The sequence below is a fragment of the Muntiacus reevesi genome, chromosome 1, assembly GCF_963930625.1.
Source record: "Muntiacus reevesi chromosome 1, mMunRee1.1, whole genome shotgun sequence".
NCBI lineage: Eukaryota > Metazoa > Chordata > Mammalia > Artiodactyla > Cervidae > Muntiacus > Muntiacus reevesi.
The window spans coordinates 7,174,578-7,200,262 of NC_089249.1; the positions used below are offsets into that span (position 1 = coordinate 7,174,578).

The 25,685-nt window shown below is 40.3% G+C and overlaps 1 protein-coding gene and 1 pseudogene across 7 annotated transcripts in view; both read left to right on the forward strand.

Moving 5' to 3' along the window:
- CFAP54 (cilia and flagella associated protein 54) overlaps nucleotides 1-25,685 on the forward strand; it is a 292,191-nt gene that overhangs the window by 124,269 nt on the left and 142,237 nt on the right. For all 7 annotated transcript variants that reach the window (XM_065937187.1, XM_065937217.1, XM_065937208.1 and 4 more), the window contains 7 exons: nucleotides 781-1,011; nucleotides 3,338-3,480; nucleotides 5,396-5,577; nucleotides 7,102-7,329; nucleotides 13,412-13,635; nucleotides 13,736-13,871; nucleotides 16,267-16,375. In XM_065937187.1, the coding sequence (XP_065793259.1) occupies nucleotides 781-1,011; nucleotides 3,338-3,480; nucleotides 5,396-5,577; nucleotides 7,102-7,329; nucleotides 13,412-13,635; nucleotides 13,736-13,871; nucleotides 16,267-16,375 (1,253 nt within the window). The remainder of the gene's footprint in view (nucleotides 1-780; nucleotides 1,012-3,337; nucleotides 3,481-5,395; nucleotides 5,578-7,101; nucleotides 7,330-13,411; nucleotides 13,636-13,735; nucleotides 13,872-16,266; nucleotides 16,376-25,685) is intronic.
- Nucleotides 8,848-11,000, forward strand: LOC136162222 (translationally-controlled tumor protein pseudogene; annotated as a pseudogene).

Sequence of the window (25,685 nt, forward strand, 5' to 3'; positions counted from 1 at the left end):
TTATCTATTAAAGCAAGCAAGATTCTTTAACTTAAATATTGAGATCTTTTTTCCCCCCTTTTCATTATAAATCCGGTAGAATGAGGCAGCAGCATTGTCAACTGTTTAAAAAAAAAAAGATTAAGTATTTTGAAGAAATAAAGTCATGCCGTATAAACAATTATGTAACTATGAAATTAGATGGGCTACATTGAGATTTTGATGGAAATAATTTGAAACAAATTGAATATATATTATCCTTAAAATCTGAACTATTGGCCAAAACTTGAGATATTAGTGTTTCAGAGCACATTGGGTGTGAATGTATGAAGTTATTGCATGTAGAGTTGACTGATGTTTTATTTCCTCTGTAGTCTAGATAATGATAGGAAAAATTTGGCTCCATTGTTTTTCTTTTCCTTAAGGAAAAGAACAGAGAAATGATTTTCTTGCTTAATATTAAAGTTGGCTGATGAATGTGAGCATTACCTTATAATTTGGTTGTCTAATCTCAGTGGCCTTTTGGTGACAGAAGAAAGGCTGTTTGGTTTGGGCCCAGGACACAGACAGCAGAGAGCCGAAGGCAGGCTGTGGTGTCCTTGTCCTCGGTGTTTATCCTCATGCCTTCCTCACTGTCCTGCTTCACACGTTCAGCACTAAGGGGATGACAAATAAGCCAGAAACATTTGCACAAGGACAGTCAAGTGATTTCTTGCCGTACTTTGTACAAACAGGGCTCATTCTTTGTTATAAAATGTCTAAAATTTCTTGTAATTGCAAAACTTCCTTTTCCCTGGACAGAAATAAGAGAGCTGATGTTCGAAAAGTAGCATATCGATTCCTGGTGGAAAACTTGAATCCTTTAATATTAAGTTATGTTAAAAAGAAGAGGTTCCATCAAATATTTCTTGAGGAGATGCCCTGGAAAGCTCAGATGAACCTGTATCTGGCAAGCGCACACTTCAGCCTGCTTTTAACAAAGCTAGGGGAACGTACAAAGATAAAATTTGGTTCTTCACCGATAATGGTCAGGTATAGTATATTGTCAATGAATACTGTTTTAGTCTCAAAAATATGGATCGTATTTGTATGTTCAGGGCTCCAGTGAGGTTGGAGGTAACTTAAAGAGGTTCACAGAGTGCTTTGAAAATTTCTTATCTTGGGATCTTTCCCAAACGAGTGCTGGATATAAGTACTTATGAAGTGCTAATTTGCATGCATTTGAATATGCTGTTCAATATAGCTTTCAGGGAAAGGAGAAAGTGAATTTTCCAAGAGCAATTTAACATTAATTGTGTCTCTGCACGCTCAGTATCTCAGTTGTGTCTGATTCTTTGCTGCCCTGTGGACTCTAGCCTGTCAGGCTCCTCTGTCCATGGAATTTTCCAGGCAAGAATACTGGCGTGAGTTGACATTTACTTATCCAGGAATCTTCCCAACCCAGGGATCAAACCTGCATCTTCTGCATTGCAGGCAGATGCTTTTACCACTGAACCACCAGGGATCCCCCAAAATATTAGTAGGCTTTAGGCACATCTCTGTTTCATTAGAGGTATATTTTAAGCCTCCATAAACACAGGTCATACCTTCTTATATAATTTACACTTTCTGTCATTAATTGAAAAGATATTTTCCAGTTCTTGTTTATTTTTGGTTAAAGTACTAGGGGAGATAAAATGGGAGGTAAAAATATAAGATAAATACATAATACGGAATACCATGTAAGCAGAGTTAACTTTATGTAACCAGAGTTTTTAATTTAAAAAAACTACTCATTGAAGGAATTTCCTGAAGTCTGGTTATTAGTACTGCATGTGTTCACTGCACAGGGCACGGGTTTGATCCCAGTCAGAGAACTAAGATCCAACAAACTGCATGTCGTGGTGGTTTAGTGGTTGTGTCTGACTCTTTGTGACCCCATGCACTGTAGCCCACCAGGCTCCTCTGTCCATGGCAAGAATACTGGAGTGGGAACAGAATACTGAAGTGGGTTGCCATTTCCTTCTCTAGGGTATTTCCCAATCCAAGGATCTAACCTGTGTCTCCTGCTTGACAGGCAGATTCTTTACCACTGAGCTACCTAGGAAGTCCAACGCAGCCAAAACCAAAACAAAACCCTCATTGAGCACTTATTAGAAACAAGGTACTGAGGTAGGCGTGAGGTACATTCTGAGTTGAACAGGATCTACAAGTTGGAATCTGGTAGAGTGGCTCACAAACGTTCACAAATAACAGTCAATAAAGGTAAAAGGTGAAGTACGCATGAAGTCTTTGACCTGGGAAGGAGGCTTTCTACTGGCTAAGACTGCCAGAAGAGGTTTCACGGGAGAAGCTACTTGGCCTGAGTCCTGATGGACAGGCAAGATTTAAAAATGGGCAGTAGGCAAACAAGCTTTCCGGAAAGATGGAAGAACGAGTCACAGCCCAGGGAGGAAACTCAGGACAGGAGCCCCTAGTGGTCTGACCAGAGTCTAGGGCATCTGAAAAGGAGAAATGATCAGAAGAGAAGGTCGGTATCAGTACATGAACAGTCTTAACTGTCTATAAATCTGAATTTTAATTTATATATCATGGGAGATTATTAAGGTGTTTTTTTTTTTTAAGCAGGGCTATGATAAGAAATTTTTCTGATAGCAAGATACTAGATGGATTGGAGGAAGGAGAGACTAATAATGATAGGGATATGGATTAAGAGGTTATTTATTTCAGTAATCCAGTGATAAAATATGCAGGTTGAAATCTGCAAGGAACTTGAACCCAATTTCTGTTTCTCCAGAGTTTTGGTTAAAATAAAATTCTGGTCTATGTGGGCTAGACCCAGTTAGCATTTAGAAAGTACTTAGATTTCTTGACGGAGAAAACTTTTAGCAGTGTGACCCACTTTTGAGACTCTGAGAAGGAAAATAGTTCAGATCAGATGGGCTTCCTTATTATCCTCTGGACATGGAGAACTCTTTTCATCTGACTGTCCAGTCACACGTGACCATTCATGCAGCATTACTTGGCAGCATGACAGTTAAACAATGACTGAAAGTCTCAGGCAGTAAAGACTCTGCCTGCAGTGTGGGAGACCTGGGTTCCATCCCTGGGCTGGGAAGATCCTCTGGAGAAGGGAATGGCTACCCACTCCAGTATTCGTGCCTGGAGAGTTCATGGACAGAGGAGCCTGGAGGGCTACAGTCCATGGGGACGCAAAGAGTAGGACACGACTTAGTGACTTTCACTCACTCAAATTTGTATCAGGATAACTTGGTGCTAAATCCAATTTCACTACAACATTTATTTATTTATTTAGTATTTGACAGAATTCAATTTTGCTTCTGTTGTTTTTTTAATGAGTTTTTTTTTCCCTTTGCAGTTTCCGATCATGTGACCCTACTATGTTCTCGCTGTATAATTCAGGAACAGTATTGCCAACAGGAAAACTGACTCTAGAAAACTATAAGGGGATGCTTGATTTCCTTCTTACAGCTAAAAAAAGAAAGGCTCACTTACCATCAGGTAAAATAAATATGTTGTATACTATCAAATTGTCTTTAGATATTTTTATTCACAAATGGAACACACACATTCACAAACACATGTTCCCTGACATGCACCCCAACAGACACTGCTGGGTCATTTTCCAGTGACAGGAATTTTGTTGAGTTGTGGTATTTTGCAGAAGATTCTTATTTGTTCTATTTTTTTTAACTTACTACATTTTTATAACATCACATATGTTTGGAAATATTTATATTGAATTTTCCCCTACCCCAATTTGCCCATTCAACAAATATATTGTTCTTTTAAAATATTCATAGCCTTCAGTGGCCAAAGTAAGGGAAAACTTGCTCTCAGGTGATGAAGGCTTGGATGAGGCAAAGTTGGTGAAGATGGAGAAACACAAACAGACTAAGAACACCTTTTGGAGGTAGAACCTTTGGGATCCATTCAGAACCTGTACTGAGTATCAATGATATACCATGCCTGGTTCTAGGCCCTTAATGTATTCACTCACTGGGTCATTCAACAAATGTTAGCCCTGCTTGCTCTCACATGTTCAGTCCCTGGGTGGGGAAGATCCCCTGGAGGAGGAAATGGCAACCCACTCCAGCATCTATGCCGGGAGAATCCCATGGACAGAGGAGCCTAGTGTACTACAGTTCATGGGGTCGAAAAGAATCAGACATGACTGAAGCAACTGAGCGTGCATGCAAGTTTCAGGAAAAATTCCACCAAATATTCTGCTGCAAGCAGGCATGCCAGCATCATTTCACTGCTTCCTAGTTGTACTCAGGATCTTGCCTTAGGATCTTCAGTCAGCACCTTCCATGAAAGTTTACTCCACGATGAGTGAGATAATATTCTATTGGCAGGACCAGCCAATACTGTCTTCTGGTCAGGTGACAAGGGGCTCCCAAGAGGTGGAATAATGTGTGTGAGCAGGGCTCTCAGTTTGGGTGTTGCACTGACATTGTTTCTGAGTAATCACCTACCTTGAATACCACTCATTTCATGAGCAAACATTTATCTCAAATATCTTTATGTTATTACAAACCCTCTTATATACGTTTTTTTTAAAATGACACTTTAAATGCTGTATGGCTTATTGCTGGACAAACTATTTCATATGCTGGTTAACTCTCCCAGGAGTTTTGATTCATATTAGAGGTACTTGACATGCTTTTTAATTTTTTCTGGGGTACAGTTTTACTGGTACCTGCATGTCATTCTATGACTATTAAAGTATTTAAAAGTACTTTTAATACTTTCTATGTATTTAAAAGTACTTTTAAATACATAGAAAGAGTCCAAGTTTTCATATGTAGACTACTATATACATATATATATATCTTCTTGAGTTTTCTTTTCAACTAGCTCCCTAAGACCTCCAATGAATTTACAATAGATTCTGCAATTGAGACTTAGTATTTAATGCAGAGTTCTAATAAAAGAATGTTTGTGGCAGAAGTCCTCTGCAGTTTTCACAGCACAGCAACGGGAGGATGAGTGATCAGGGCTGCTGCACTGCCTAATTGCGGGGATCCTCCTCATCTCCTGGACACAGTGTATGTGTCCAGGGAACAGCCTGTTTGGAGGGAAGTTAAGAAAGAGTGGGATCCTGTCATTCTTCTCCCCTGAAACATGACATTCCTGTCTCTGCATCATTCCTTTGGTCAATCACCTTTGCCTGAAATGTTCTCCATCCTCTTCCCCCACAGCTAAATCACAATTCACCCTTAAGAGCTAATCTAAGCACCTCCTTCTCTGGAAACTTTCCCTGGTTCATCACACCTATAACAATTCTCTCCTTTCTCCAAAGTAATGTAGCAGTTGTTGTCTGAATTATTCATTTGATGCTAGTCACCTATTGTGTTTTCTGAAGCTTAACTCTCTACTTTCAATACCTTTATACTTTATTTTTATACTGTAGATGCTGAAGAATTTTTGGCATTTCTTAATTCCAAAATGAGTGATGAAAATGTTTCCAAGACCCAAACGGTTTATGAATCAGACTCTCAGTCGGGACTTAGCAGTAAAGAAAAGGATCGATCAGCAAATGTGGCTCTCTTGGATCATTTTATGAAAATCTTTTTATATTGCAGGAGAGCAATGGTAAGTTGGTCCTTCTTTGTTGTAGTGGACATGAATCTCAGTCCATGAATTTGGGCATGTGTGATATATTTATTTCCTTATTATTCATAATTTTAATTTCAACAGTGAGACTAAACTTGCTGGATTTTGTGTCAGTCATCTGTGAGGCTTGCCGCAGTACTGAGGTCTCACACGTGGTAGAGTTGTGAGGGAGACGGTGAACCCCTTTTGTCATTAGTCATCCAATCATCCAGAGCCGAGGTGCCCTTTGCCCTTGTCTACAAAGTCTCCTTGAATATTCAGACACCCCTCTGCTGCTTTCTAGCCACACTTGAGACATGGGCTTCTCCACTTATACCACGGGTTCCTCTTTAGACTCTTGCTCCCTCCTGGGCATTGCTTGCTCCTTTCTCTCTTCTAGGAAAGGGGAAGATCTTTCTAGGCATGGGAAAGCCCTAACCCTTCCCCCTGACCTGCTTCTACAGGCTATTTGTGTCTTCTCTCAACTGCTTTTCTCTTTTTTCTTCTTAAATGTTATCTGATAGATTATTAAGCTCAGAATAGGAATTAACTACAGAGAAATTAATTTCCTTTTTCTCATAGCAAGAAGTGGAGGTACATCAAACTTCTCAAGAGATGAGAAGAAATTTGTCCTTTCTGGACAAGAAAGACTTAAGTTCCCATATTTCTTCATGGAGTAAAGAGTGGCTTTTTAAAATATGCAAAGTCATCTCACGTCATCTCCCATGGCCATGAACAATGTTATCCCATCCTCCTTTCTAGCAGCTTCAGGGCCCTGGAGGGTCTGGGTCCTGCTTACCTCTCAGAACTCAGCTCCTCTTTCCCTGGTGCAGTCTATTCTCCCCTCTGTGTTTCTGAAAGCACTAAGTGTGCTTCAGAACCTCCCTCTTCAGTCCTCAGGTTCACCATCCATACTCTGCACCTCCTGTTCCCTCAGCCCCAAATGCCCTTCTCCTCCCGATGATCCCACCCCTCCTTCACATGACTTGTTCAATTCAGCATTCTGGGCTCTGCTCATGTGTCACCTGTGAGAGGACTTCTTTCCTGACCCCTGTCCTCTCACCCTTACCAGGGTGAGCAGTTTCTACTTTAATTTCCTTTCTAACACTTATCATTCCCTGAAATTATACTTTGATATGTCTGCTTAATAGTGTCGGGCTTTCCTCATCAAAAGCAGCACAAGGTCAGGCCCAGTTTCCCTTGCTCGCCGAGACATTCCCAGCGCTTAGAACAATGGGCATGTTGGAGTCCTAGCTCATCATTTAGTAGAGTCATAACCCGGGGCAAGTTAGCCGCATGCCTCTGTAAAATGAGGAGAATACTAGTGCATACTTACTTCATAGGAGTTGTTACATAGAATGTTATATTAGCATATAAATGTCTTACCACGGTGTCTAGCACTGTAAGTAGCATATAATAAATGGTGTTAGTTACTTTTATTACTGACTCAGAGTATTAGCAGAAAAGTGAAGTCACTCAGAGATCTGTAACTCTGGCATCTTTTGAATGTTGTGGTTGTCTTAGGTTCTTGCTCACCGTGGTGGCTATTGGACTCTGCTTCAGAACTGCTGTCGGGCCCTTTGGAACTTTACTCAGGAGCTACAAATACTGCATAAACAAGCAGTGGATCTGTATAAGACATTTCCTATTAGCCAGGATAGTTTCCTCTGTATCTCTGTTTTACCATTCTATTTGGGAGCAGAATTACTTATTGACATGTTAATAGAACTACAGAATACCGATTCTATTAAGGTAAGAGTATTCGGGCAATTCTTTTTATTGTAGTTGATTAACAATTTTTTTGTGTACCATGCAGCTTGGGATAAGTAGAAATTTTATATTTTGCTTGAGTTGTTTTTTGGTTTGTCTTAATTTTATTTGCTTTGTTATTTGGTTCACAGTATATAATGTGCACTGATGTTAATTACAAATATCTGCCTGAAAATCAGTTTCGTAAATGGAAAAGAAAGTAGCATTTATTGAGCTCCAGCTTCTGCAGAAACTAACCAAAATACATTTAATCTTCTTAGCAATCATTTGACAGAGAAAAAAAGAGACCCTAAAACAGATCATGTAGCTTGTTGGTTGATACTTGTTTTAGTCCCTGTTCTATCTCTTTAGATGTAGAATTTACAACCATTTCAAATCTACCACACTGTGACTTAAAGCATGAAAATAAAACTGAAAACAAAGCAAACCTCATATAACTTAAACACATTAAAAATTAGTAAACACATAAATATTTTGAATCATGGGGTTTATAACACTTTTCAAATGTAAAATATATGATAATGATCGTACAAAAGACTGGGAGGGCAAATAAAATGAAACTGTCATAAGCTTTAAAATTTTATGTAAATATAAAGTGATACTGTATTAACTTTAAGTGGAATGTGATAAGTTAATTATACATTTAATAATCCCCCAAGTAACTACCAAAAAAGTGATATAGCTAAAAGGCCAAATGAAAGCTAAAACTAAAATGGAAAACTAAATAATAGTCAGTTAACTAAAGAAAGCAGGGAAAGAGGAGCACAAATACGTGAAACAAATAGAAAATAGCAAATAACCTAACCCAATTATATCAATAACTATATTAAATATAAGTAGACTAAATACCCCAGTTAAAAGGCAGAGCTTGTCTGGATTAAAAAAAGAAACATGTGTTCTTGTCCATAAGAGAAGCACTCTAGATATGAAGAAACAGATAGATTGAAAATAAAACAATGGAAGGATTATACTATAAAAATAGTTAGCATAGAAAGGTTGATGAGACTATATTCACATTACATTATTTATATTACAAGTCAAAAAGTATTTTGAAAGATAAAGAAGGACATTTCATAATGAGAAGAAGCTCAATTAATCAGAAAGACATTCTAATCATAAATGTGTATACACCAAATAACAGAGATTCAGAATATACTTTGGACACCCAAAGCTTGAAAAACTTTCTGCTTGGTGGACACATTGATGTACCAAGCAGATCTCACGCCCTGAATCCATGGGAAGAGGTCACAGAAGTGCCTTATCCTAGACCCATCCAGACCTGGCCCATCTTGCATTTGGCTATTCTTGGGTTGTATCCTTTATAAGAACACTGTGTCAGTGAGTTCTGAGTCATTCTAGGAAATTACTGAACCTGAGTTTACAACTGGTCAGTCAGAAGTTCAGGTGCCCCAGGACCTGTGACTGGCTTCTCCAGGGAGCGCTGAGCCCTTGAGCCTCTGGAGTCTGACCCTGGCTGTGGGGTGGTTGGTGTCAGCACTGATGCGCAGTACTTTGACGGAGGTTGGAAGCAAAGCACATAGTGCGTTCACCAAGATGGATTGTACACAGAGTCAAAAAAGAAGTCATAATAAAATTTAAAAGACTTAAGTCTTAAAGAGTATGTTTACTCTTTATAATGTAAAGAGCTACATTATAAACAGATTAATATAATGTAGGAAGAAAAATCTTCAAATATCTGGAAATTAAACAACACAATTCTAAATAATCCATGGGTCAAAGAAGAAAACATAAGAGAAATTTTAAAAACATTTCAGCTGATGATAGCATATCAAAATTTTGAGATGCAATAAGCCAATGCTTAGCAAGAAATTCATAGCTTTAAATGTTTAGTAAATAGGAACAAAGATGTAATATCCACCATTTAAGTGTTCATCTATAGGAGCTAGAAAAAGAAGAGTAAATTAAACTCAAAGTAAGTAAAAAGAATAATGAAAATAGTAAGAAAGAAGAAAATGTTAAGAGCAGAAGTAAATTAGATTCAAAACAACCCAGAAAATTAATAAAGTCAATCAATTAATCTTTTGAAAATATGATTAAAATTGACAGAATCTTAGGAATACTGATGAACAAAAGTGAGAAAAGTGTGAATTACTATTATTAGTAACAAAAGAGGGATATGGTTACAGTTCCCATATATATTAAAAGAAAAATAAGAGAAATCATATCTAATTTTTACTAATGAATTTGATAACTTAGATGAAATGGACATGTCTATTAGTACAACATGAAAAAACTGACACAAAAGTGATAGATAAAAATGAATTAACCTAAGTATATTAAATTGAGTTTATAATCAGAAACTTTGACAATAAACTCCAGGGCCAGAATACTTTTCTACAGAATTCTAGCAAACTTAAAGGAAGAAAGAATAAATAATATACTGTTTTTGGGGAGTGAGGCCAGCTTAACCCTGACAGGTACATCAAAAAGAAAAATATTAATCAATATTACTCATGAACATATACACCAAACTCCTTAATGAAGTATTATTAGCAAATCCCAGCAATATATAAAATATGCAAAGAATATATATAGTATATACAAATGATGATCAAGTGGAGTTTGATCCCAGATATGTAAGGTTCACTTTTGAAAATTAATAAGTGTAATTCACCATATTAACAGGATAAAGGAGAAAAATCATATGGCCATTGAAATAGATACAGAAAAAGTATTTACAAAGTTCTGTATCACTTTTTCCATCTGCTCCTTCTCTACCTCTGGTTGAACCACGCTCGCTCTGAGCTCTGGGTACCTTCTAAGCCAGGGAAGCTGCATCTCCTTCTATCACAATTATTTACCTGGACCTTATCAGCCATCATGTGATGTTCCCCGACAAGTATAAGATCCCGAAGACCCTGAGCAGGCTGTGTCTGAAAGTGGAAGGGAAGATGGTCAGTACGGCTGAGGATGACATTGATGGAAATGCACTTTGCTATCCAGTGCTTTCAACACCCAAGGTGAAAGCACAGTATTCACTGGTGTCGATATGATCATGAATCATCACTTGCAGAAAACTAGTTTCACAAAAGGAGCATGTAAGAAATAAATCAAGGCTTTCCTGGTGGTTCAGTGTTAAAAGAATCTGCGTGACAATGCAAGAGACACAAGTTTGATCCCTGATCTAGAAAGATGCCAGATGCCACCAAGCAATTAAGCACATGTGCCACAACTATTGAGCCGAGGCTTAGAATCTGGGAGCCACAACTACTGAAGCCTGCATGCCCTAGAGCCTGTGCTCCTCAACAAGAGAAGCCACCGCCCTGAGAAGTCTGCTCTGCAACTAGAGAGTAGCCCCTACTTGCTGCAACTAAGGAAAAACTCATGCAGCAACGAAGACCCTGCACAGCCAAAATAAATAAACTTTTAAAAAAAGAAAGAAGTAAAAGATTCCATGAACTCAATCAGAGGCAGACTTGAAGAACAGAGACCAGAAAGAATAAAGCCTTTTATGAGAGAGTCTGAAAAATAAATCAAGCATTTCCCTGCTAATTTTTTAAAAAAACTACCAGTTTTTTATTGGTGAAGATATGAATCTAGATAGTGTGGTTGCTCTACTAGACTACCATAAGGATGCTATCACCCCATGTATGATTTTCTTTATGAATGGTTTAGAAATGGAGAAATGTTAAGAAATCTGGCAATAACTTTAGATCTATCACCTATAATCATAAATTATTCTGTTTTTCATCCACACAGCAAGAGAACTTAGATAAATGGAACTGGTGTCATTTGAGTTCTCTGACTTTTGATTATTAGATTACAAGGGCGGAGCTTATAACATCAGCAAAATAACATCTATCTTTTATTGAGCATGTTATGTGCCAGACACTATGCTAAGGGGGCAAATTCACATAGGTCATGTATGTCACACCTATTATTCATACCCTCACAAGCAGATGATTTTCAAGGTCTCTTCCAAATTCAAGGACTATGAATCTTATGGGAGAGAACGTTTATCTTTTACTTTTGTTGAGGCAAGTGGAAGCACTCCTGGGCTTTACTACTTTTGTTGATACCTACTCTCTCCTATGCATGTTATTGTTGAGGTTACCTTTAATGGTAACACCAAATTGGGAGAGGCTAGACTTGGTTTGTTGTTATTGTTGTTTAGTCTGACCCCATGGATTGTAGCCTGCCAGGTTCTTCTGTCCATGGGGTTTCCCAGGCAAGAATACCAGAGTGGATTGTCATTTCTTTCTCCAGGAGATCTTCCCAGCCCAGGGATTGAACCCATGTGTCCTGCGCTGGCAGGCAGATTCGTTACTGCTGAGTCACCGGGGAAGCCCTGCTAACTTTACTGGGCTGTAGTCTGGCCAGTGCATGTGTGCTAAGTCGCTCAGTCGTGTCTGACTCTTGGCGACCCCATGGACTGTAGCCCACCAGGCTCCTCTGTCCATGGGATTCTCCAGGCGAGGACACCAGAGTGGGTTGCCATGCCCTTCTCCGATAGTCTGGCCAGTAGGTGGATCTAAAGGGTTTTGCTAATAAACACATGAAAAGATGCTCAACATCACTCATTATTAGAGAAATGCAAATCGAAACTGCAATGAGATATCACTTCACACCAGTCAGAATGGCCATCATCTAAAAGAATCTACAAACAACAAATGCTAGAGAGGATGTGGAGAAAAGGGAAGCCTCTTACACTGTTGGTGAGAATGTAAATTGATACAACCAGTGTGAAAAACAGTATGGAGAGTCCTTGAAAAACTAGGAACAAAACCACCGTATGACCCAGTAATCCCATTAGGAGGCATATACCCTGAGGAAACCAAATTGAAAAAGACACATGTACCCCAGTGTTCATTACAGCACAATTTACAATAGCTAGGACATGGAAGCAACTTAGATGTCCATCAGCAGATGAATGGACAAAGAAGCTGTGGTATGGATATACAATGAAATATTACTTACCCATAAAAAGGAGTGCATTTGAGTCAGTTCTAATGAGGTGGGTGAGCCTATAGTCTATTATACAGAGCGAAGTAAGTCAGAAAGAGAAAAATGAATATTGTATAGTAACACATATATAAGGAATCTGGAAAGATGGTACTGATGAAATTATTTTCAGGGCAGCAAAGGAGACACAGACATAGGGAAGAGACTGATGGACACGGTGAGGGGAGGAAGGAGAGGATGGATGCATGGAGAGACTAACATGGAAATACACATTAGCATGTGTAAAATAGATAGCCAATGGGAATTTACTGTATGATTGGGGAACGCAAATCTGGACTCTGTAACAACCTAGCGGGGTGGGGCGGGAAGGGAAGAGGGAGGAGCGTTCAAGAAGGAGGGGACTTATATATATATACCTATGGCTGATTGATGTTGATGTTTGGCAGAAACCAAGACAACACTGTAAAGCAAGTATCCTTCAATTAAGAATAAATAAATTTTTAAAATTAAAAGAAAGCATCTCTAGGGTGTATCAAATGAAGCAGGGACTTACAGGAAATGAATACAATAGTTACATAGTAACTCTTTAATTTTGGTGAAAAGAGTGTCTTCTAGAAGACTTTTTTCTCCCTGAGTTTGACATTTGCATCAGGCAACAGGGCAAATTTTTGTACAAACTGAATGTAACCAGTGTATGAAGGAAATGTAATTATTTGTATATAGTACAGCCTGTTTTCCCTCATAACCTTGCCTTCTTTATGGGTTTAATGTTCTTACTCAAACAGTGACTATGTACCGGGAAGTATAGTGGTGAATAACCGTAGGTGGCTATTTATCTTTAGGCTTAAATAATTAGACTTGCGTAAACCTGGAAGCCCAGTTGCTGGGTCACGCCTCAGCCCCTCAGTGCCCACGTGTGCTCACTGGCCGCTGTATGGACAGCGCAGATGCAGCGCATTTCCCTCGTCACATAAGAGCTGTTGGACAGTATCGTCAAGCTTTGATTTGCATAATAAACACATTCAAGTTTTTCTGTTCAGTTCTTTTCCATGTTATGTTTTTAGCTGTCCATTCCGTGTTCAAACCAAACGTGTAGTGAGATATGAAATTTCAAAGTGTTCTTTCAATGTGCCACTTGCAGACTATTGATGAAAAAGGAGAGTTCAGTGTTCCGAGTTGCTATGGAAATATTAAAAATGATAACGGCGGTTCCAGCCTTACCTTTGAGCATCCTCTGGATGACGTCAATGTGGTCGATTTGAAATGGATCCACGACTTTGTATTAAAATCTCTGGAACTCGTCTATCAAGTAGAAAAATGGGAAACACTCGTATCACTTGCCATTCAGTTTAATACAATTTCGCAGTGAGTACCACTGAGAGGGTGGCTAACAGTGATAGACTTCACTGAGAAGAACGTGGCTTTACTAATGTTTGTTTCTAATATATACTTTACTCTTATCCAGTGAAAGATATACAGAGCAAGTGACTCCACTCCTCGTTTACGCTCAGCGCCAGCTTCTACTGCAAATATCCAAGTGCAAGGGCCCAGACATCAGCCAACAGGCTTGTGTAAGATATGAGGCTGAATACAAACAGAAGGTAAGTTTGGCTCTGTTACTCATGCAGTTGTGATTTCTTATTAGTATGGATATAACTAGCAAGATTTGGGATCAGATAGATGTTGCTATTTTCACTTAGGCATTTATCATTCAAATCAGCAAACCTTGTTGAGAATTGCTGTTTGCAAGTATTTTCCAGATGCAGAGAAAACAAAAATTAAGTCCGTGTACACAAGGCCCTTATATCCAGGTCAAAGCTGATTTACCCATTAGGCACAGTGAGAAGAGTGCTGGAGACATAGCACTTTTTTAGGAACCATTAAATGTTTTGATTTCTTTTACAATAAGAAGAAAAAAGAAACTTTTATGTTAAAGACAGTGTTTCAGTTTTAATAATATTTTTTGATGGAGCGGTAGGCCCGTGAAGGCAAAAGTACCTAGGGCTCACGAATGACATATTGCGGCTTTAAGTTGGGGGAGGAAAGGGACACATCTATTCTCTCATTTATTAGCTTAATAAATATGTATTGACTCCCTAAGATTAGAGCTGCTGCATTCAATTGTGCAGTCTGTGTCCTGCCCTAGGGCACTTGGCATACTTTGGGGGTGCTGAATCCAACCCCTGCCCCACACATTAGTCCATGTGGGCTTGAGGGGCTTGCAGCCCCCCAGAGAAGACTCCCATTTTTTCCTTCTCACAACGGCTGCTTATGGCCTTGGCATATTCTTGCCCCTTGCATATTCTATGTAGAGAGCTGTGTTCTTGCTTTATGGAGTTTAGTTTCAGAAGCATGGAGGTAGGACCAGTGGATAAACATGTAAACAGATAAAAAGATTTATGATCATCATAAATTCTCTGAAGAAGATAAAATAGGTGTGGGATAGAGATAGGCTGGGGTGAGAGGTGGAAAAGTTGAGCAGAGGTGATCGGGAAGGCCTCTTGGAGATGGTCACATTGGTGGGAAGGGACCAGCCCTATAGTGGAAAAGAACATTCTAGTCTAAGGGGAGAACAGGATTGAAGACCCTGCGATGGGACGGGAGGGAGGCCCAGGCCCTGCCGTGCCGCCGGCAGGAGAGATGAGAAGGAGAAGGGGCTGCTCTGTCTGCATCTTCTTGGTGCTTCCTCCCCTTCTCCCCAGTGTCTCAGCGTTCGCACAGCCAACGCTCTGTCCTTGGTCCTCCGGCACTCTCTATCTGGGTGTTCTCCGCTGGAGAGTTAACGCAACCTGTGGCTCAAAGTGAACATCTTTATGATGATGGCTACCAAAATTACATCTCCTATCTCGACCTTTCTCCTGTATTCTGTGCCGATGTATCTAACTGCCTGTACCAGTCAGGATTCAATCAAAGAAGCAAAACTAGTTACAGCTGTCTGTCTCTCCCCTCCCCAGATATCCACATTGATTTTTCCCACACCTTTTCCAGTCTTGACTGAATATCACATTCTCTGTGAAGACTTTTTCTTCACTGCCTTGTTTAAATGTATGTGTCTGTTTGTCTGTTTTTCTCTATAGCATTTATAACTCTTAGTCCACTTTATCATGTAGTCTATATTTTGTTTATTGTCTATTTCCACTAGAATAAGTACCACAAGAAGAGGAATTTTTGCTTATTTTGTTTTCTGCTATATCATCTGTGAGCTTGGAGTAATGCCTGGCACATAATAGGTGTTCAATAAAGATTTTTAAAATGAAGCTGGAGAGGTGGGAAGGACTAGGTCAAGTAAGATCTTAATAGGCTGGGGGACGGAATTTGCATTTTCTTAGACTGTCCTTACATTTCATCATAGAGGTAACTACAAGGGATGATAATAAAGAAGCATCATCTCCATCAGACTGGGGTTCAAGGATGGTTATATTTTGAGCAGGGGTGTGGGAGTTGGGGTGGAGAAATGGAGAGAAGAGGATCTTGGACCTTCTAAAAGAATTACCTTATGTCTAAAAATGCTCTGTTTCATATATTTTATCATTTTAGGACTCAATTATCTGTTAAAAATACTTTAAAAAATACTACAGAGGATGTTAGTTCTGAAAAACTCTACCAGGGAAGTTTAAATAGCGTTAATTATGAGTAGAGAGGAAATCTGCCATTGAAAAAGCAGCTTCTGTTTTAAATATGTTTCAACTTACATAATGGGAGATATATTTAGACTAGTGAATTTATAGAACATCAGAGAAATTATTCTAATTGCTCTACATAGTTTGCCTAATGCTTTTCCAGCTGTGGTATACATAAGAAATATGAAAAATTATGTAGCCACCTTTTTTCCCCCAAAACTTCTCATAATTGAATGTTACTCTGGAGCTTTTATTTGTAGCATCTTTCTGTATCTCTTCTTTTTGGTTAATGAAAAATAAGATGAACATTTCAAGTAAGCAAAAATTTTGGCTCTAAATACCTAAGTGATATTTGTTTTCTCCTTTCTTTTTAAAGATAACCTGCCGAAATTTCGTTGGGATACAGCTCAAGATTAATCCTCCAGCCAATAAAGTGACAGCTATAGGACAGCGAACAGATGTCCTTAAAAAGCTTATCTCTTCAGGTTGGAACCAATCTTAGCTTGAAGCTCTTTCTCTCTTCTTCAAAACAAGATTTGTTGTTGTGTTCTGCATGTCCAGTCTCCCATAATTAAAGTGTTTGCAAAATCTCTTTTGCAGATTTGACTGAAAATAATACATTTGATATTTACCATCTTATATTGCTATAAATGTCACTTAAGGGAAATTAAAATTCATGTCTTTTATTAGTTTAGTCTGTAAGTTAAAGAAGGGAAATAAGAGAAGAGGGAGAAAGGAAATTGATGGGAAAAAGTAAAGATGAGAAAAGACTGTTAACTTGTTGGTTTTTAAAAAAGAGTACAGCAGAAGATTCTGAAGCATCATGACTCTTTTGCTTTTAGCTGATGAGCCCTCTTGGAATGTTTTGGCAATGTGGCTTATAGGAATGAGGTGATGGGAAGGGATGAAAATGGAAGTAACGCCTCTCTCAGTGGTGGTTTTCCTGTCTCTGATTTGGGTAGAGGAAAGAAATGCAAGTCTTCCCTATGATATCTCCTGCATTGACAGGCGGGTTCTTTACCGCTTGCATGACCTGGGATGCCTTGATGTGTTTGGATTCTTTCATTTATTTATCTGTTGATTTTAGGTATGTATGTGTGTATGTATTTATGCATTCATTCATTCATTTCTTGAGTCAGGCAGCCATTCAGTCATTCAGCAAATATTTATTGAGTTTCTACCTTGTGTTAAGTGCTATACTAGGTCCTGAGAAACTGGGAAAGATTGAAGGCAGGAGGAGAAGGGGATGACAGAGGACGAGATGGTTGAATGGCATCACCAACTTGATGCACATGAGTTTGAGCAAGCTCCGGGAGTTGGTGATGGACAGGGAAGCCTGGCGTGTTGCAGTCCATGGGTCACAAAGAGTCGGACACGACTGAGCAACTGAACTGACTGACTGAGGTCATGAGAATACAAAGATGAATGAGAGTAAAGATTTGTTATATGATTTACAGCCCCCTGAAGGAGACCGATAAGTAAGCCAGAGATGATAGTGTAGAGTGGTAAGGTCTATACTGTTGTGACTCCTGCTGCTGCTGTAAACAATAATAGTTAATGGCTAGCATAATTTTTGAGAGACTCTATGTAATTTAGTGGGGTTGTCATGAAAGTAAAAGGCGAAAGTTGAGAATAGAAAGGTTGGCAGGAATTGGATAATAAGGGGTCTTAGAAGGTAGGGTAAAGAGACTCAGATTTATCAAGGGAGCTAAAGGGAGCTAGTTACAAGGGTTTAAAGAAGGAAAATAAAATGATCATATTTGTGTTCTTGAAAGACACTTCAGCAACGTGGGGAATAAGTTGGAAGGCAGCCACACGGCGGCAGGAGAGTTGCTGCTGCCTGCTTATGGGTTTACAGACATGATGCAGTCCTGGACTTGGACAGTGAGAACAGACGGGTGGGCAGCTGTGTGCTCGCTGGGTGAGGGGGATGCTTGAGGAAGGGAGGAGCTCGAGTTGCTTTGGTTTCTGACTTGGGTGGCTCAGTGGTTGTGGCATCCTCATTCTATCAAAAAGTACTGAAGTGGGGGGCAGGTTAGAGGAAAACATCTTTTCTATTACTGAGTTTGAGGTGTCTGAATAATAGCTAAGTAGAATCATCCAATCAGTCAGTGATCAATGCAGAGAAATAGAGGAAAACAATAGAATGGGAGAGACTAGAGATCTCTTAAAGAGAATTAGAGACACCAAAGGAACTTTCATGCAAAGATGGGCACAATTAAGGACAGAAATGGTATGGACCTAACAGAAACAGAAGATGTTAAGAAGAGGTGACAAGAATACACAGAAAAACTATACAAAAATGACCTTCATGACCCGGATAATCACAATGGTGTGATCACTCTCCTAGAGCCAAACATCCTGGAATGTGAACTCAAGTAGGCCTTAGGAAGCATCACTATGGACAAAGCTGGTGGAAGTGATGGGATTCCAGTTGAGCTATTTCAAATCTTAAAAGATGATGCTGTGAACGTGCTGCACTCAATATGCCAGCAAATCTGGAAAACTCAGCAGTGGCCAGAGGACGGGAAAAGGTCAGTTTTCATTCCAATCCCAAAGAAAGGCAATGCCAAGCAATGCTAAAACTACCACACGATTGCACTCGTCTCACATGCTAGCAAAGTAACGCACAAAATCCTTCAAGCCAGGTTTCAACAGTATGTGAACCGTGAACTTCCAGATGTTCAAGCTGGTTTTAGAAAAGGCAGAGGAATCAGAGATCAAATTGCCAACATCCATTGGATCATTGAAAAAGCAAGAGCATTCCAGAAAAACATCTACTTCTGCTTCACTGACTATTTCAAAGCCTTTGATTGTATGGATCACAACAAACTGTGGAAAATCCTTAAAGAGATGGGAATACCAGACCACCTGACCTGCCTCCTGAGAAATCTATATGCAAGTCAAGAAGCAGTAGTTAGAACTGGACATGGAACAACGGACTGGTTCCAAATCAGGAGAGGAGTACATCAAGACTGTATATTGTCACCCTGCTTATTTAACTTATAGGCAGAGTACATCATGAGAGATGCTGGACTGGATGAAGCACAAGCTGGAATCAAGATTGCTGGGAGAAATATCAAAAACCTCAGATATGCAGATGACACCACCCTTATGGCAGAAAGTGAAGAAGAACTAAAGAGCCTCTTGATGAAAGTGAAAGAGGAGAGTGAAAAAGTTGGCTTAAAGCTCAAAATTCAGAAAACTAAGATCATGGCATCTGGTCCCAACACTTCATGGCAAATAGATGGGGAAACAGTGAAAACAGTGACAGACTTTATTTTTTTGGGGGGGGGGCTCCAAAATCACTGCAGATGGTGACTGTAGCCATGAAATTAAAAGTCCCTTGCTCCTTGGAAGAAAAGTTATGACCAGTCTAGACAGCATATTAAAAAGCAGAGACATTACTTTATTGACAAAGTTCTGTCTAGTCAAAGCTATGGTTTTTCCAGTAGTCATGTATGGGTGTGAGAGTTGGACTGTAAAGAAAGTTGAGCAGCAAGGAATTGATGCTTTTGAACTGTGGTATTGGGGAAGACTCTTGAGAATCCCTTGGACAGCAAGGAGATCCAACCAGTCCATCCTAAAGGAAATCAGTCCTAAATATTCATTGGAAGGACTGATGCTGAAGCTGAAACTCCAATGCTTTGGCCACCTGATGCAAAGAACTGACTCATTTGAAAAGACCCTGATGCTGGGGAAGATTGAAGGCGGGAGAAGAGGATAACAGGGGATGAGATGTTTGGATGGTATCACCAACTCAATGGACATGAGTTTGAGTAAACTCTGGGAGTTGGTGACGGACAGGGAGGCCTGGTGTGCTGTCATCCATGGGATCGCAAAGAGTTGGACATGACTGAGTGACTGAACTGAACTGAACTGATGATTGGATACACCAGTGCGGCACTCAGAAGATTTGTATTTTCGTCACCAATACATTGGTAGTGGTTGAAATCAGAGGCTTGAACAAAGTCACCCAGAGAGTGTTCTTAGGAATATGGACCTAGGGATGTCATCACTTTGGAATCTGTGTCATTCAGAATGGGCTGGGCTACATAGCTGTCATGAACAATTGCTGAATCTCATTGCCATAACCCAAGGAAAAGTCTGTTTTTTGCTCATGCTGCTGTGTTCAGTGAAGTGAGCAGCTCATCGTGGACTGATGGAATGTCCATCTTGACACAGGCTTCTGTGATTGCTTTAGAGGCAGGAGACAGAATACCCGTGTTATCCTCTAGGGCAGCTATAACTGGAGGCATATAGGAAATGGTTAAGACTTTGAAGTGAGACCACACGCATATCCCATACACTTTGCACTAAGGGCTTTACGTGAATTGTCTTATTATTATAGGAACTGCAATAAAATTCATTGGACGTCAGGCACTCTGATAAGTGTTTTGTGAGTATTAGCTTACAACTGCCTCATGAGGAAGGTTTGCTGTTGTCTCCATTTTTTAGCCAGTAAAAATAATGTTTTGTATATTTTTCATATTTTATAATTTTATATTCATAGCTTATATATAAGTGAGATGATGGCTCTTCAAACTGATACTTGAAGGTGACACATTTTCCGCAATTTTATTGGCTAAAGTCATGTGGTCACATCTAGCTTCAAAAGGGGAGGGTAGTGTGATTGTACTCTGTACTCCAAGGATAAAGACGACTATGTTAAGAGCCCTAGTGACTGATGGAAAAAACAGAGGAGAGCCCATATCTGAAAGAAACTGGGATGTGGCTTAAGAGGTGGAGGTGCAGGGGCTGAGAGTGGAACAAATAAGGCCGAGGAGAGAGAGAGAGAGAGTGTATGAGTCGGCAGTCAGAGAGGTCCGCTAAGATGCGGGGTTCTGTCCATTGTATGTGGGAGGTCACTGTCCCCAGCCTTTCTGTTGTGACACCCTCACCTTAGGGTCTTGCTCTAGCTGTTTCTCCTTCCTACAGTGTTCTTCCCCCATCCAGATGGCTCTCTAATAAACCCCTCACTTCCTTATCATCGTTGTGTGCGTCTCATCTTTTCAGTGAGGCTTACCCTGACCATTCTATTTGGTTTTTTTCCATTTATTTTTATTAGTTGGAGGCTAATTACTTTACAATATTGTAGTGGTTTTTGCCATACACTGACATGAATCAGCCATGGATTTACATGTGTTCCCCATCCCGATCCCCCCTCCTGCCTCCCTCCCCATCCCATCCCTCTGGGTCTTCCCAGTGCACCAGCCCTGAGCACTTGTCTCATGCATCCAACCTGGGCTGGTGCTGACCATTCTATTTGAAACTGCATCCCTGCTTCCTTCCTTCCAATTCCCCTTACCCTAATAAATGTATTATTTTTTTTCCCCTGAAGCACTCACTTATAGCCACTTATCACATTCTATAACTCAGTTTTTAAAAAATTGTATTTATTGACTACTAGTCTGTCTCCACTGATGAAAGGTAAGCTCTGTGAGGTCAAGGACAATTGGTTTGTTCGTTGATGGAATCCACATGCCTTCATCAGTACCTGACACGTGGTAGGAGCTCAGTGTCCACTTGCGGAACGACTGACTCTAACAGTAGTGGTTTCAAAGCAGTGGTTGTGAGCGTGATGGCAGTGCTGTGCGTGGTGGGTGCGGCCGTGGGGAGCTGTGCCTGCACAGGGGTGCTGAGTGAGCGCTGCCTTTGGTGAAGCTTAGAAGCGAAAGAAGAGAAAGAAGCGGGAGCAGCCAGAAGGGAAAGTGGAGCCCAGGGGGTCTTTGTTTTACTTGTGTGGTTGTTTTAGTAGAAAAAAAGGAGGATATTTCTATATTAAATGGAGAGAGCCAGGAGAGAGGGACAGCCAGGAGAGAAAGATATTCGATCAGGCAAGGAGCTTGAGGATAAACAAGGCAGAAAATGGGATATACAGGGCTTAGGAGGTTGGGACACCCCTGATGCTAGATAAGAAAGGAAGGAGAAAACAGGTTCAAACGCAGGAAAATTTGTAGATGGTAGTGGTAGAAGTTGAAGGCATCTTTACTGGGCACTAGAGATTTTCTTAATGAATCAGGGGGTTGAGAGCACAGCCAAGGTTGAGATTCCAGGAGGGATGAGAGGTGGTGGACTGGAAAATAGGAGAAAGGAAGATAGGAGGGCTGCAGAGCAGGGTAGATGATCCAGTTGAGTAGGGTTGGTGACCATGAACTTGTAGGTTTTACTGCCAATGATAAGTTATTTCCTCATATTCAGTGAACATCAGGAGGACCAGCTACCCCTCATCAATCATGTGTAACTAGTTCCAAAGAGCATGTTTCTTCCTGGGTGTGTTTTTCTTTTCTTCATCTTGTCTGTCAGACCTCTGGAGAGCCCCCAACTTGGGATCCGTAACTCAGAATGTGATTTATACTGTCCCCTCCATCCTAAAAAGAACTGGCAACAAATGTGAGAAAATGTGTCAAAAATGCTTGTTATCAATCTTCTGGTTACCGGGGGTGGAGGGTTGGGGGGGGATGTGGCGTTGGGGAGGGGGAGGGGTGAACTGGGAGATTGGGACTAACATATACACACTCTTATACGTAAAATAGATAACTCTTAGGGACCTGCTGTACAGCGCAGGGAACTCCACTCAGGACTCTGTAATGAACTCTGTGAGAAGAGTCTTCAAAAGAGTGGATACATGTATCTGCGTGGCTGATTCTCCTTGCAGTGCAGCAGACACTAACACAACAGTGTAGATCAAATATACCCCAACAACAATGAAAAGAACATGCTTGTTATCAAAATGATGACTAGCATCTAAGAGCCAGGAAAAACACACCTAGGAAAACTCTAGACCCATGTGACCAGGGGGTGCTTAATGGCAATGGCTGCTATGTGTCAGGAAAGCACGTTGCCAGTCTGTTGTTAGGTTACATTTGGAAAGGCAAGAGTTGGGTGGTAGGGCAGGAAGAAAGATGGGGTCTTCAGGCTTCAGTGATCCTTTGAGCTGGTTCTCAATGGTGGTGGAGGTACAGCTAGTTTGAGCAATGAACAGAGTTGTTGCTGTTTAGCCTCTAAGTCACGTCTGATTCTTTTGTGACCCCATGGACTGTAACCTGCTAGGCTCCTCTGTCCATGGGATTCTCCAGGCAAGAGTACTGGAGTGGGTTGCCATCTCCTTCTCCAGGGGATCTTTCCGATCCAGGGATCGAACCTGAGTTTCCTGCACTGGCAGACGGAGTCTTTACTGCTGAGTCACTTAGGAAGCCCATGGACACAATAGGAGTATTCCAATAGATAAAATCTAAAAAATATTGTAATGGCAGTAATAATTGATTGATCCAGTACTTTATTATCTTCTGGTGGCTCAGATGGTAAAGAATCTGCCTGCAGTGCAGGAGATCTGAGTTCAATCCCTGGGTCAGGAAGACCCTCTAAAGAAGGGAATGGCTACCCACTCCAGTATTCTTGCCTGGAGAATTCCACGAACAAAGGAGCCTGGCGGGCTACAGTCCATGGGGTTGCAAAGAGTCAGACATAACTGAGCTACTAACTCTTCAACAATTGTAGGAGGTAGATATTATTATACTTATATTACATATTAGAGAATTAAATGTTACAAGTGAGTGCTGGAATTATGATTCAAACCCTGGTCTGTCTGATTGCTCACAGGGCTCCACTGAGCTATCAGGTCTGTCTGTCATTTGTCCCTTTTCAGGTTAGATTCTCTTCTTAACTTACAGCATTCAAGAAAAAATGCTATATACCAGTAGTCATGGGGAGACAGATATTTTATTGTTACTTGTTATGATAGTTGCATAATTTTAAGATGATCTTGCATAACTACTACAGGTTTTACACTGAACCTTTATCATTAAAATCTTAGCATCCCCCTGATAGTGCCTTATAAAACTCTAGGACCTCTGTGTCTAGGAGCATAATTTGGGCTGTGTTTTTGGGCTTATTGGGCAAATTTTTAGGATGCTGAACTTTTTTTTCAGTGTACTAAATTCAGATCATTAATGTGTTTATAAGCATGATGGTCCTTATGTATATCACCATGACATGTTTGCAATTCTTAAAAGAATTTTAAAAAAAAGACCAAGTATACTCCTGATGGTTTCCACCCCAGATCGCTGCTTTAGAACATCATAGATTTTCTTTTGGCATAATAGCATTTGGTGGTAGTGCTTGATACATTTAATGCTTCAGAACAGATAACTGTAACGCTCTGGTGCCTAGGAACATTTGGTATTCTCATTATTTAACAGCATTCTATTCTCCCTCTAGCTATTTAATAATGCATATGTAATTTGGTACAGTCTCTGTAGGATTTGGGGGAGTGAGAATACCTTACTTTATAGATGATTTTTTGTATGGATGAGTAACCCGCCTGCTTGTTAAGCTTCAAAGGGGTGATAGCTCTGTGGGTATGCCTTTTATTGTAGCTGTTTTTGCTTTCTGTCTGGGACCTCTTTCTTCAGTTTTGACCTTCCTGGCATCTAAGTTCTCTAACAGGATAATTCAGTCATCACGTGTGTTGGAATTTTGAACCCTTTGGCTGGTGTGTTTTATTAGTGCCTCTGGGCATTTGGACTGATGTCACCAAAAGTGTAGAAAGTGGCCCAAATTTTGTATCACTCACTGGTATCCTTCCCTGTTGAGCCCATCTCTCTGGAGTCATTGGCATTTCAATTTTAATGTCTACACTGGTACACGAGAGATGTAGTAAATCTAGTCTTTTCTCTCCTCCTCCTTCTTATTTTTACCTATTTCAAACTGTTGAGGCTATTAGTGCCTTTAAAATAGCTTCTGAATTATCCATAGAAGTTCTCAGAGAGGGACCCCTTGAGACAGAGATGGCAGAATAAGGCCTGCAAGCTGATGATATTTCCTTATTGTTTTGCATCATTTATCTCCTGTAGACAGCCACCAAAACACCAACAGAAGCCTAATTAGACAATAAGAGAAAAAAAGGGTATACTAGGGCTTGAAAGAAGGGGAAAAAAGTAAGGTAAAATATAATTTAGGAAGACAACAAAGAGGAATGATTTATAAGCTTATATTTGCTAAAAAGTAGCAGTATGATTTTATTCAGAGCCCATATTTTAAAGATGGCAAACATCTCCCCTTTTCCCTCATAATCCCTAATCGCTGGCATGCCTTTGTGACTTTTATTCTAGAATGTAGCTCTGGGAGAGCAGGGAGTGTGTCTGTTTTGTTCACTTGTACCTGTTCGGCGCCTGGCATGGCACCTGTGCTGGTGCTCAGTGGGCATTTTTAAAACATATGAGCGGCAGTCATCATGTGAGCTCCATTTATTAACTGCTTCCTCCATGACCAATACTGTGCTGGACATGTCACAAACAGGTTATAACATAGTGTCCCGTAACTCTTGGAGGTAAATTTTACCATCCCAGTTTTAACAGATCTTGCAAATGAAGGCCTAAGAAAGTTACTGTCTGAAAATATTAATATGTGAGGGCTTCCAGTTTCCTCCTTTTCCTTTGCTTTGCTGAACTTCTTTCCCTCATCTCACTCCCTTTGGAAGAAAAATTGTAAGCCAAGCTCTTGAATTCTGGCAGGAAGAGTGGAAAAACAGAGCAGAAACCTATGATCTTCAGGGTGTTGTGCATAAGTGTTGGGGTGGGAGGGGAAAGGGCATGCCTTGTCAGGACTCACGCAGGACTGTGCGTGCTTAGAGGAGTGGGGTGGTTGAGACAAGGTGGAGAGGCAGGAGAGCGAAGTTGGCAAGAGAAGAGTGTGACCTGTGCCTCATTATTTGATCCTCTTAAATGTGTGACAGGGAAGTGTGTCATGAGTGAACTTGCTGGGGGCACAGATGCACCTCTCAACGTGGCCGTG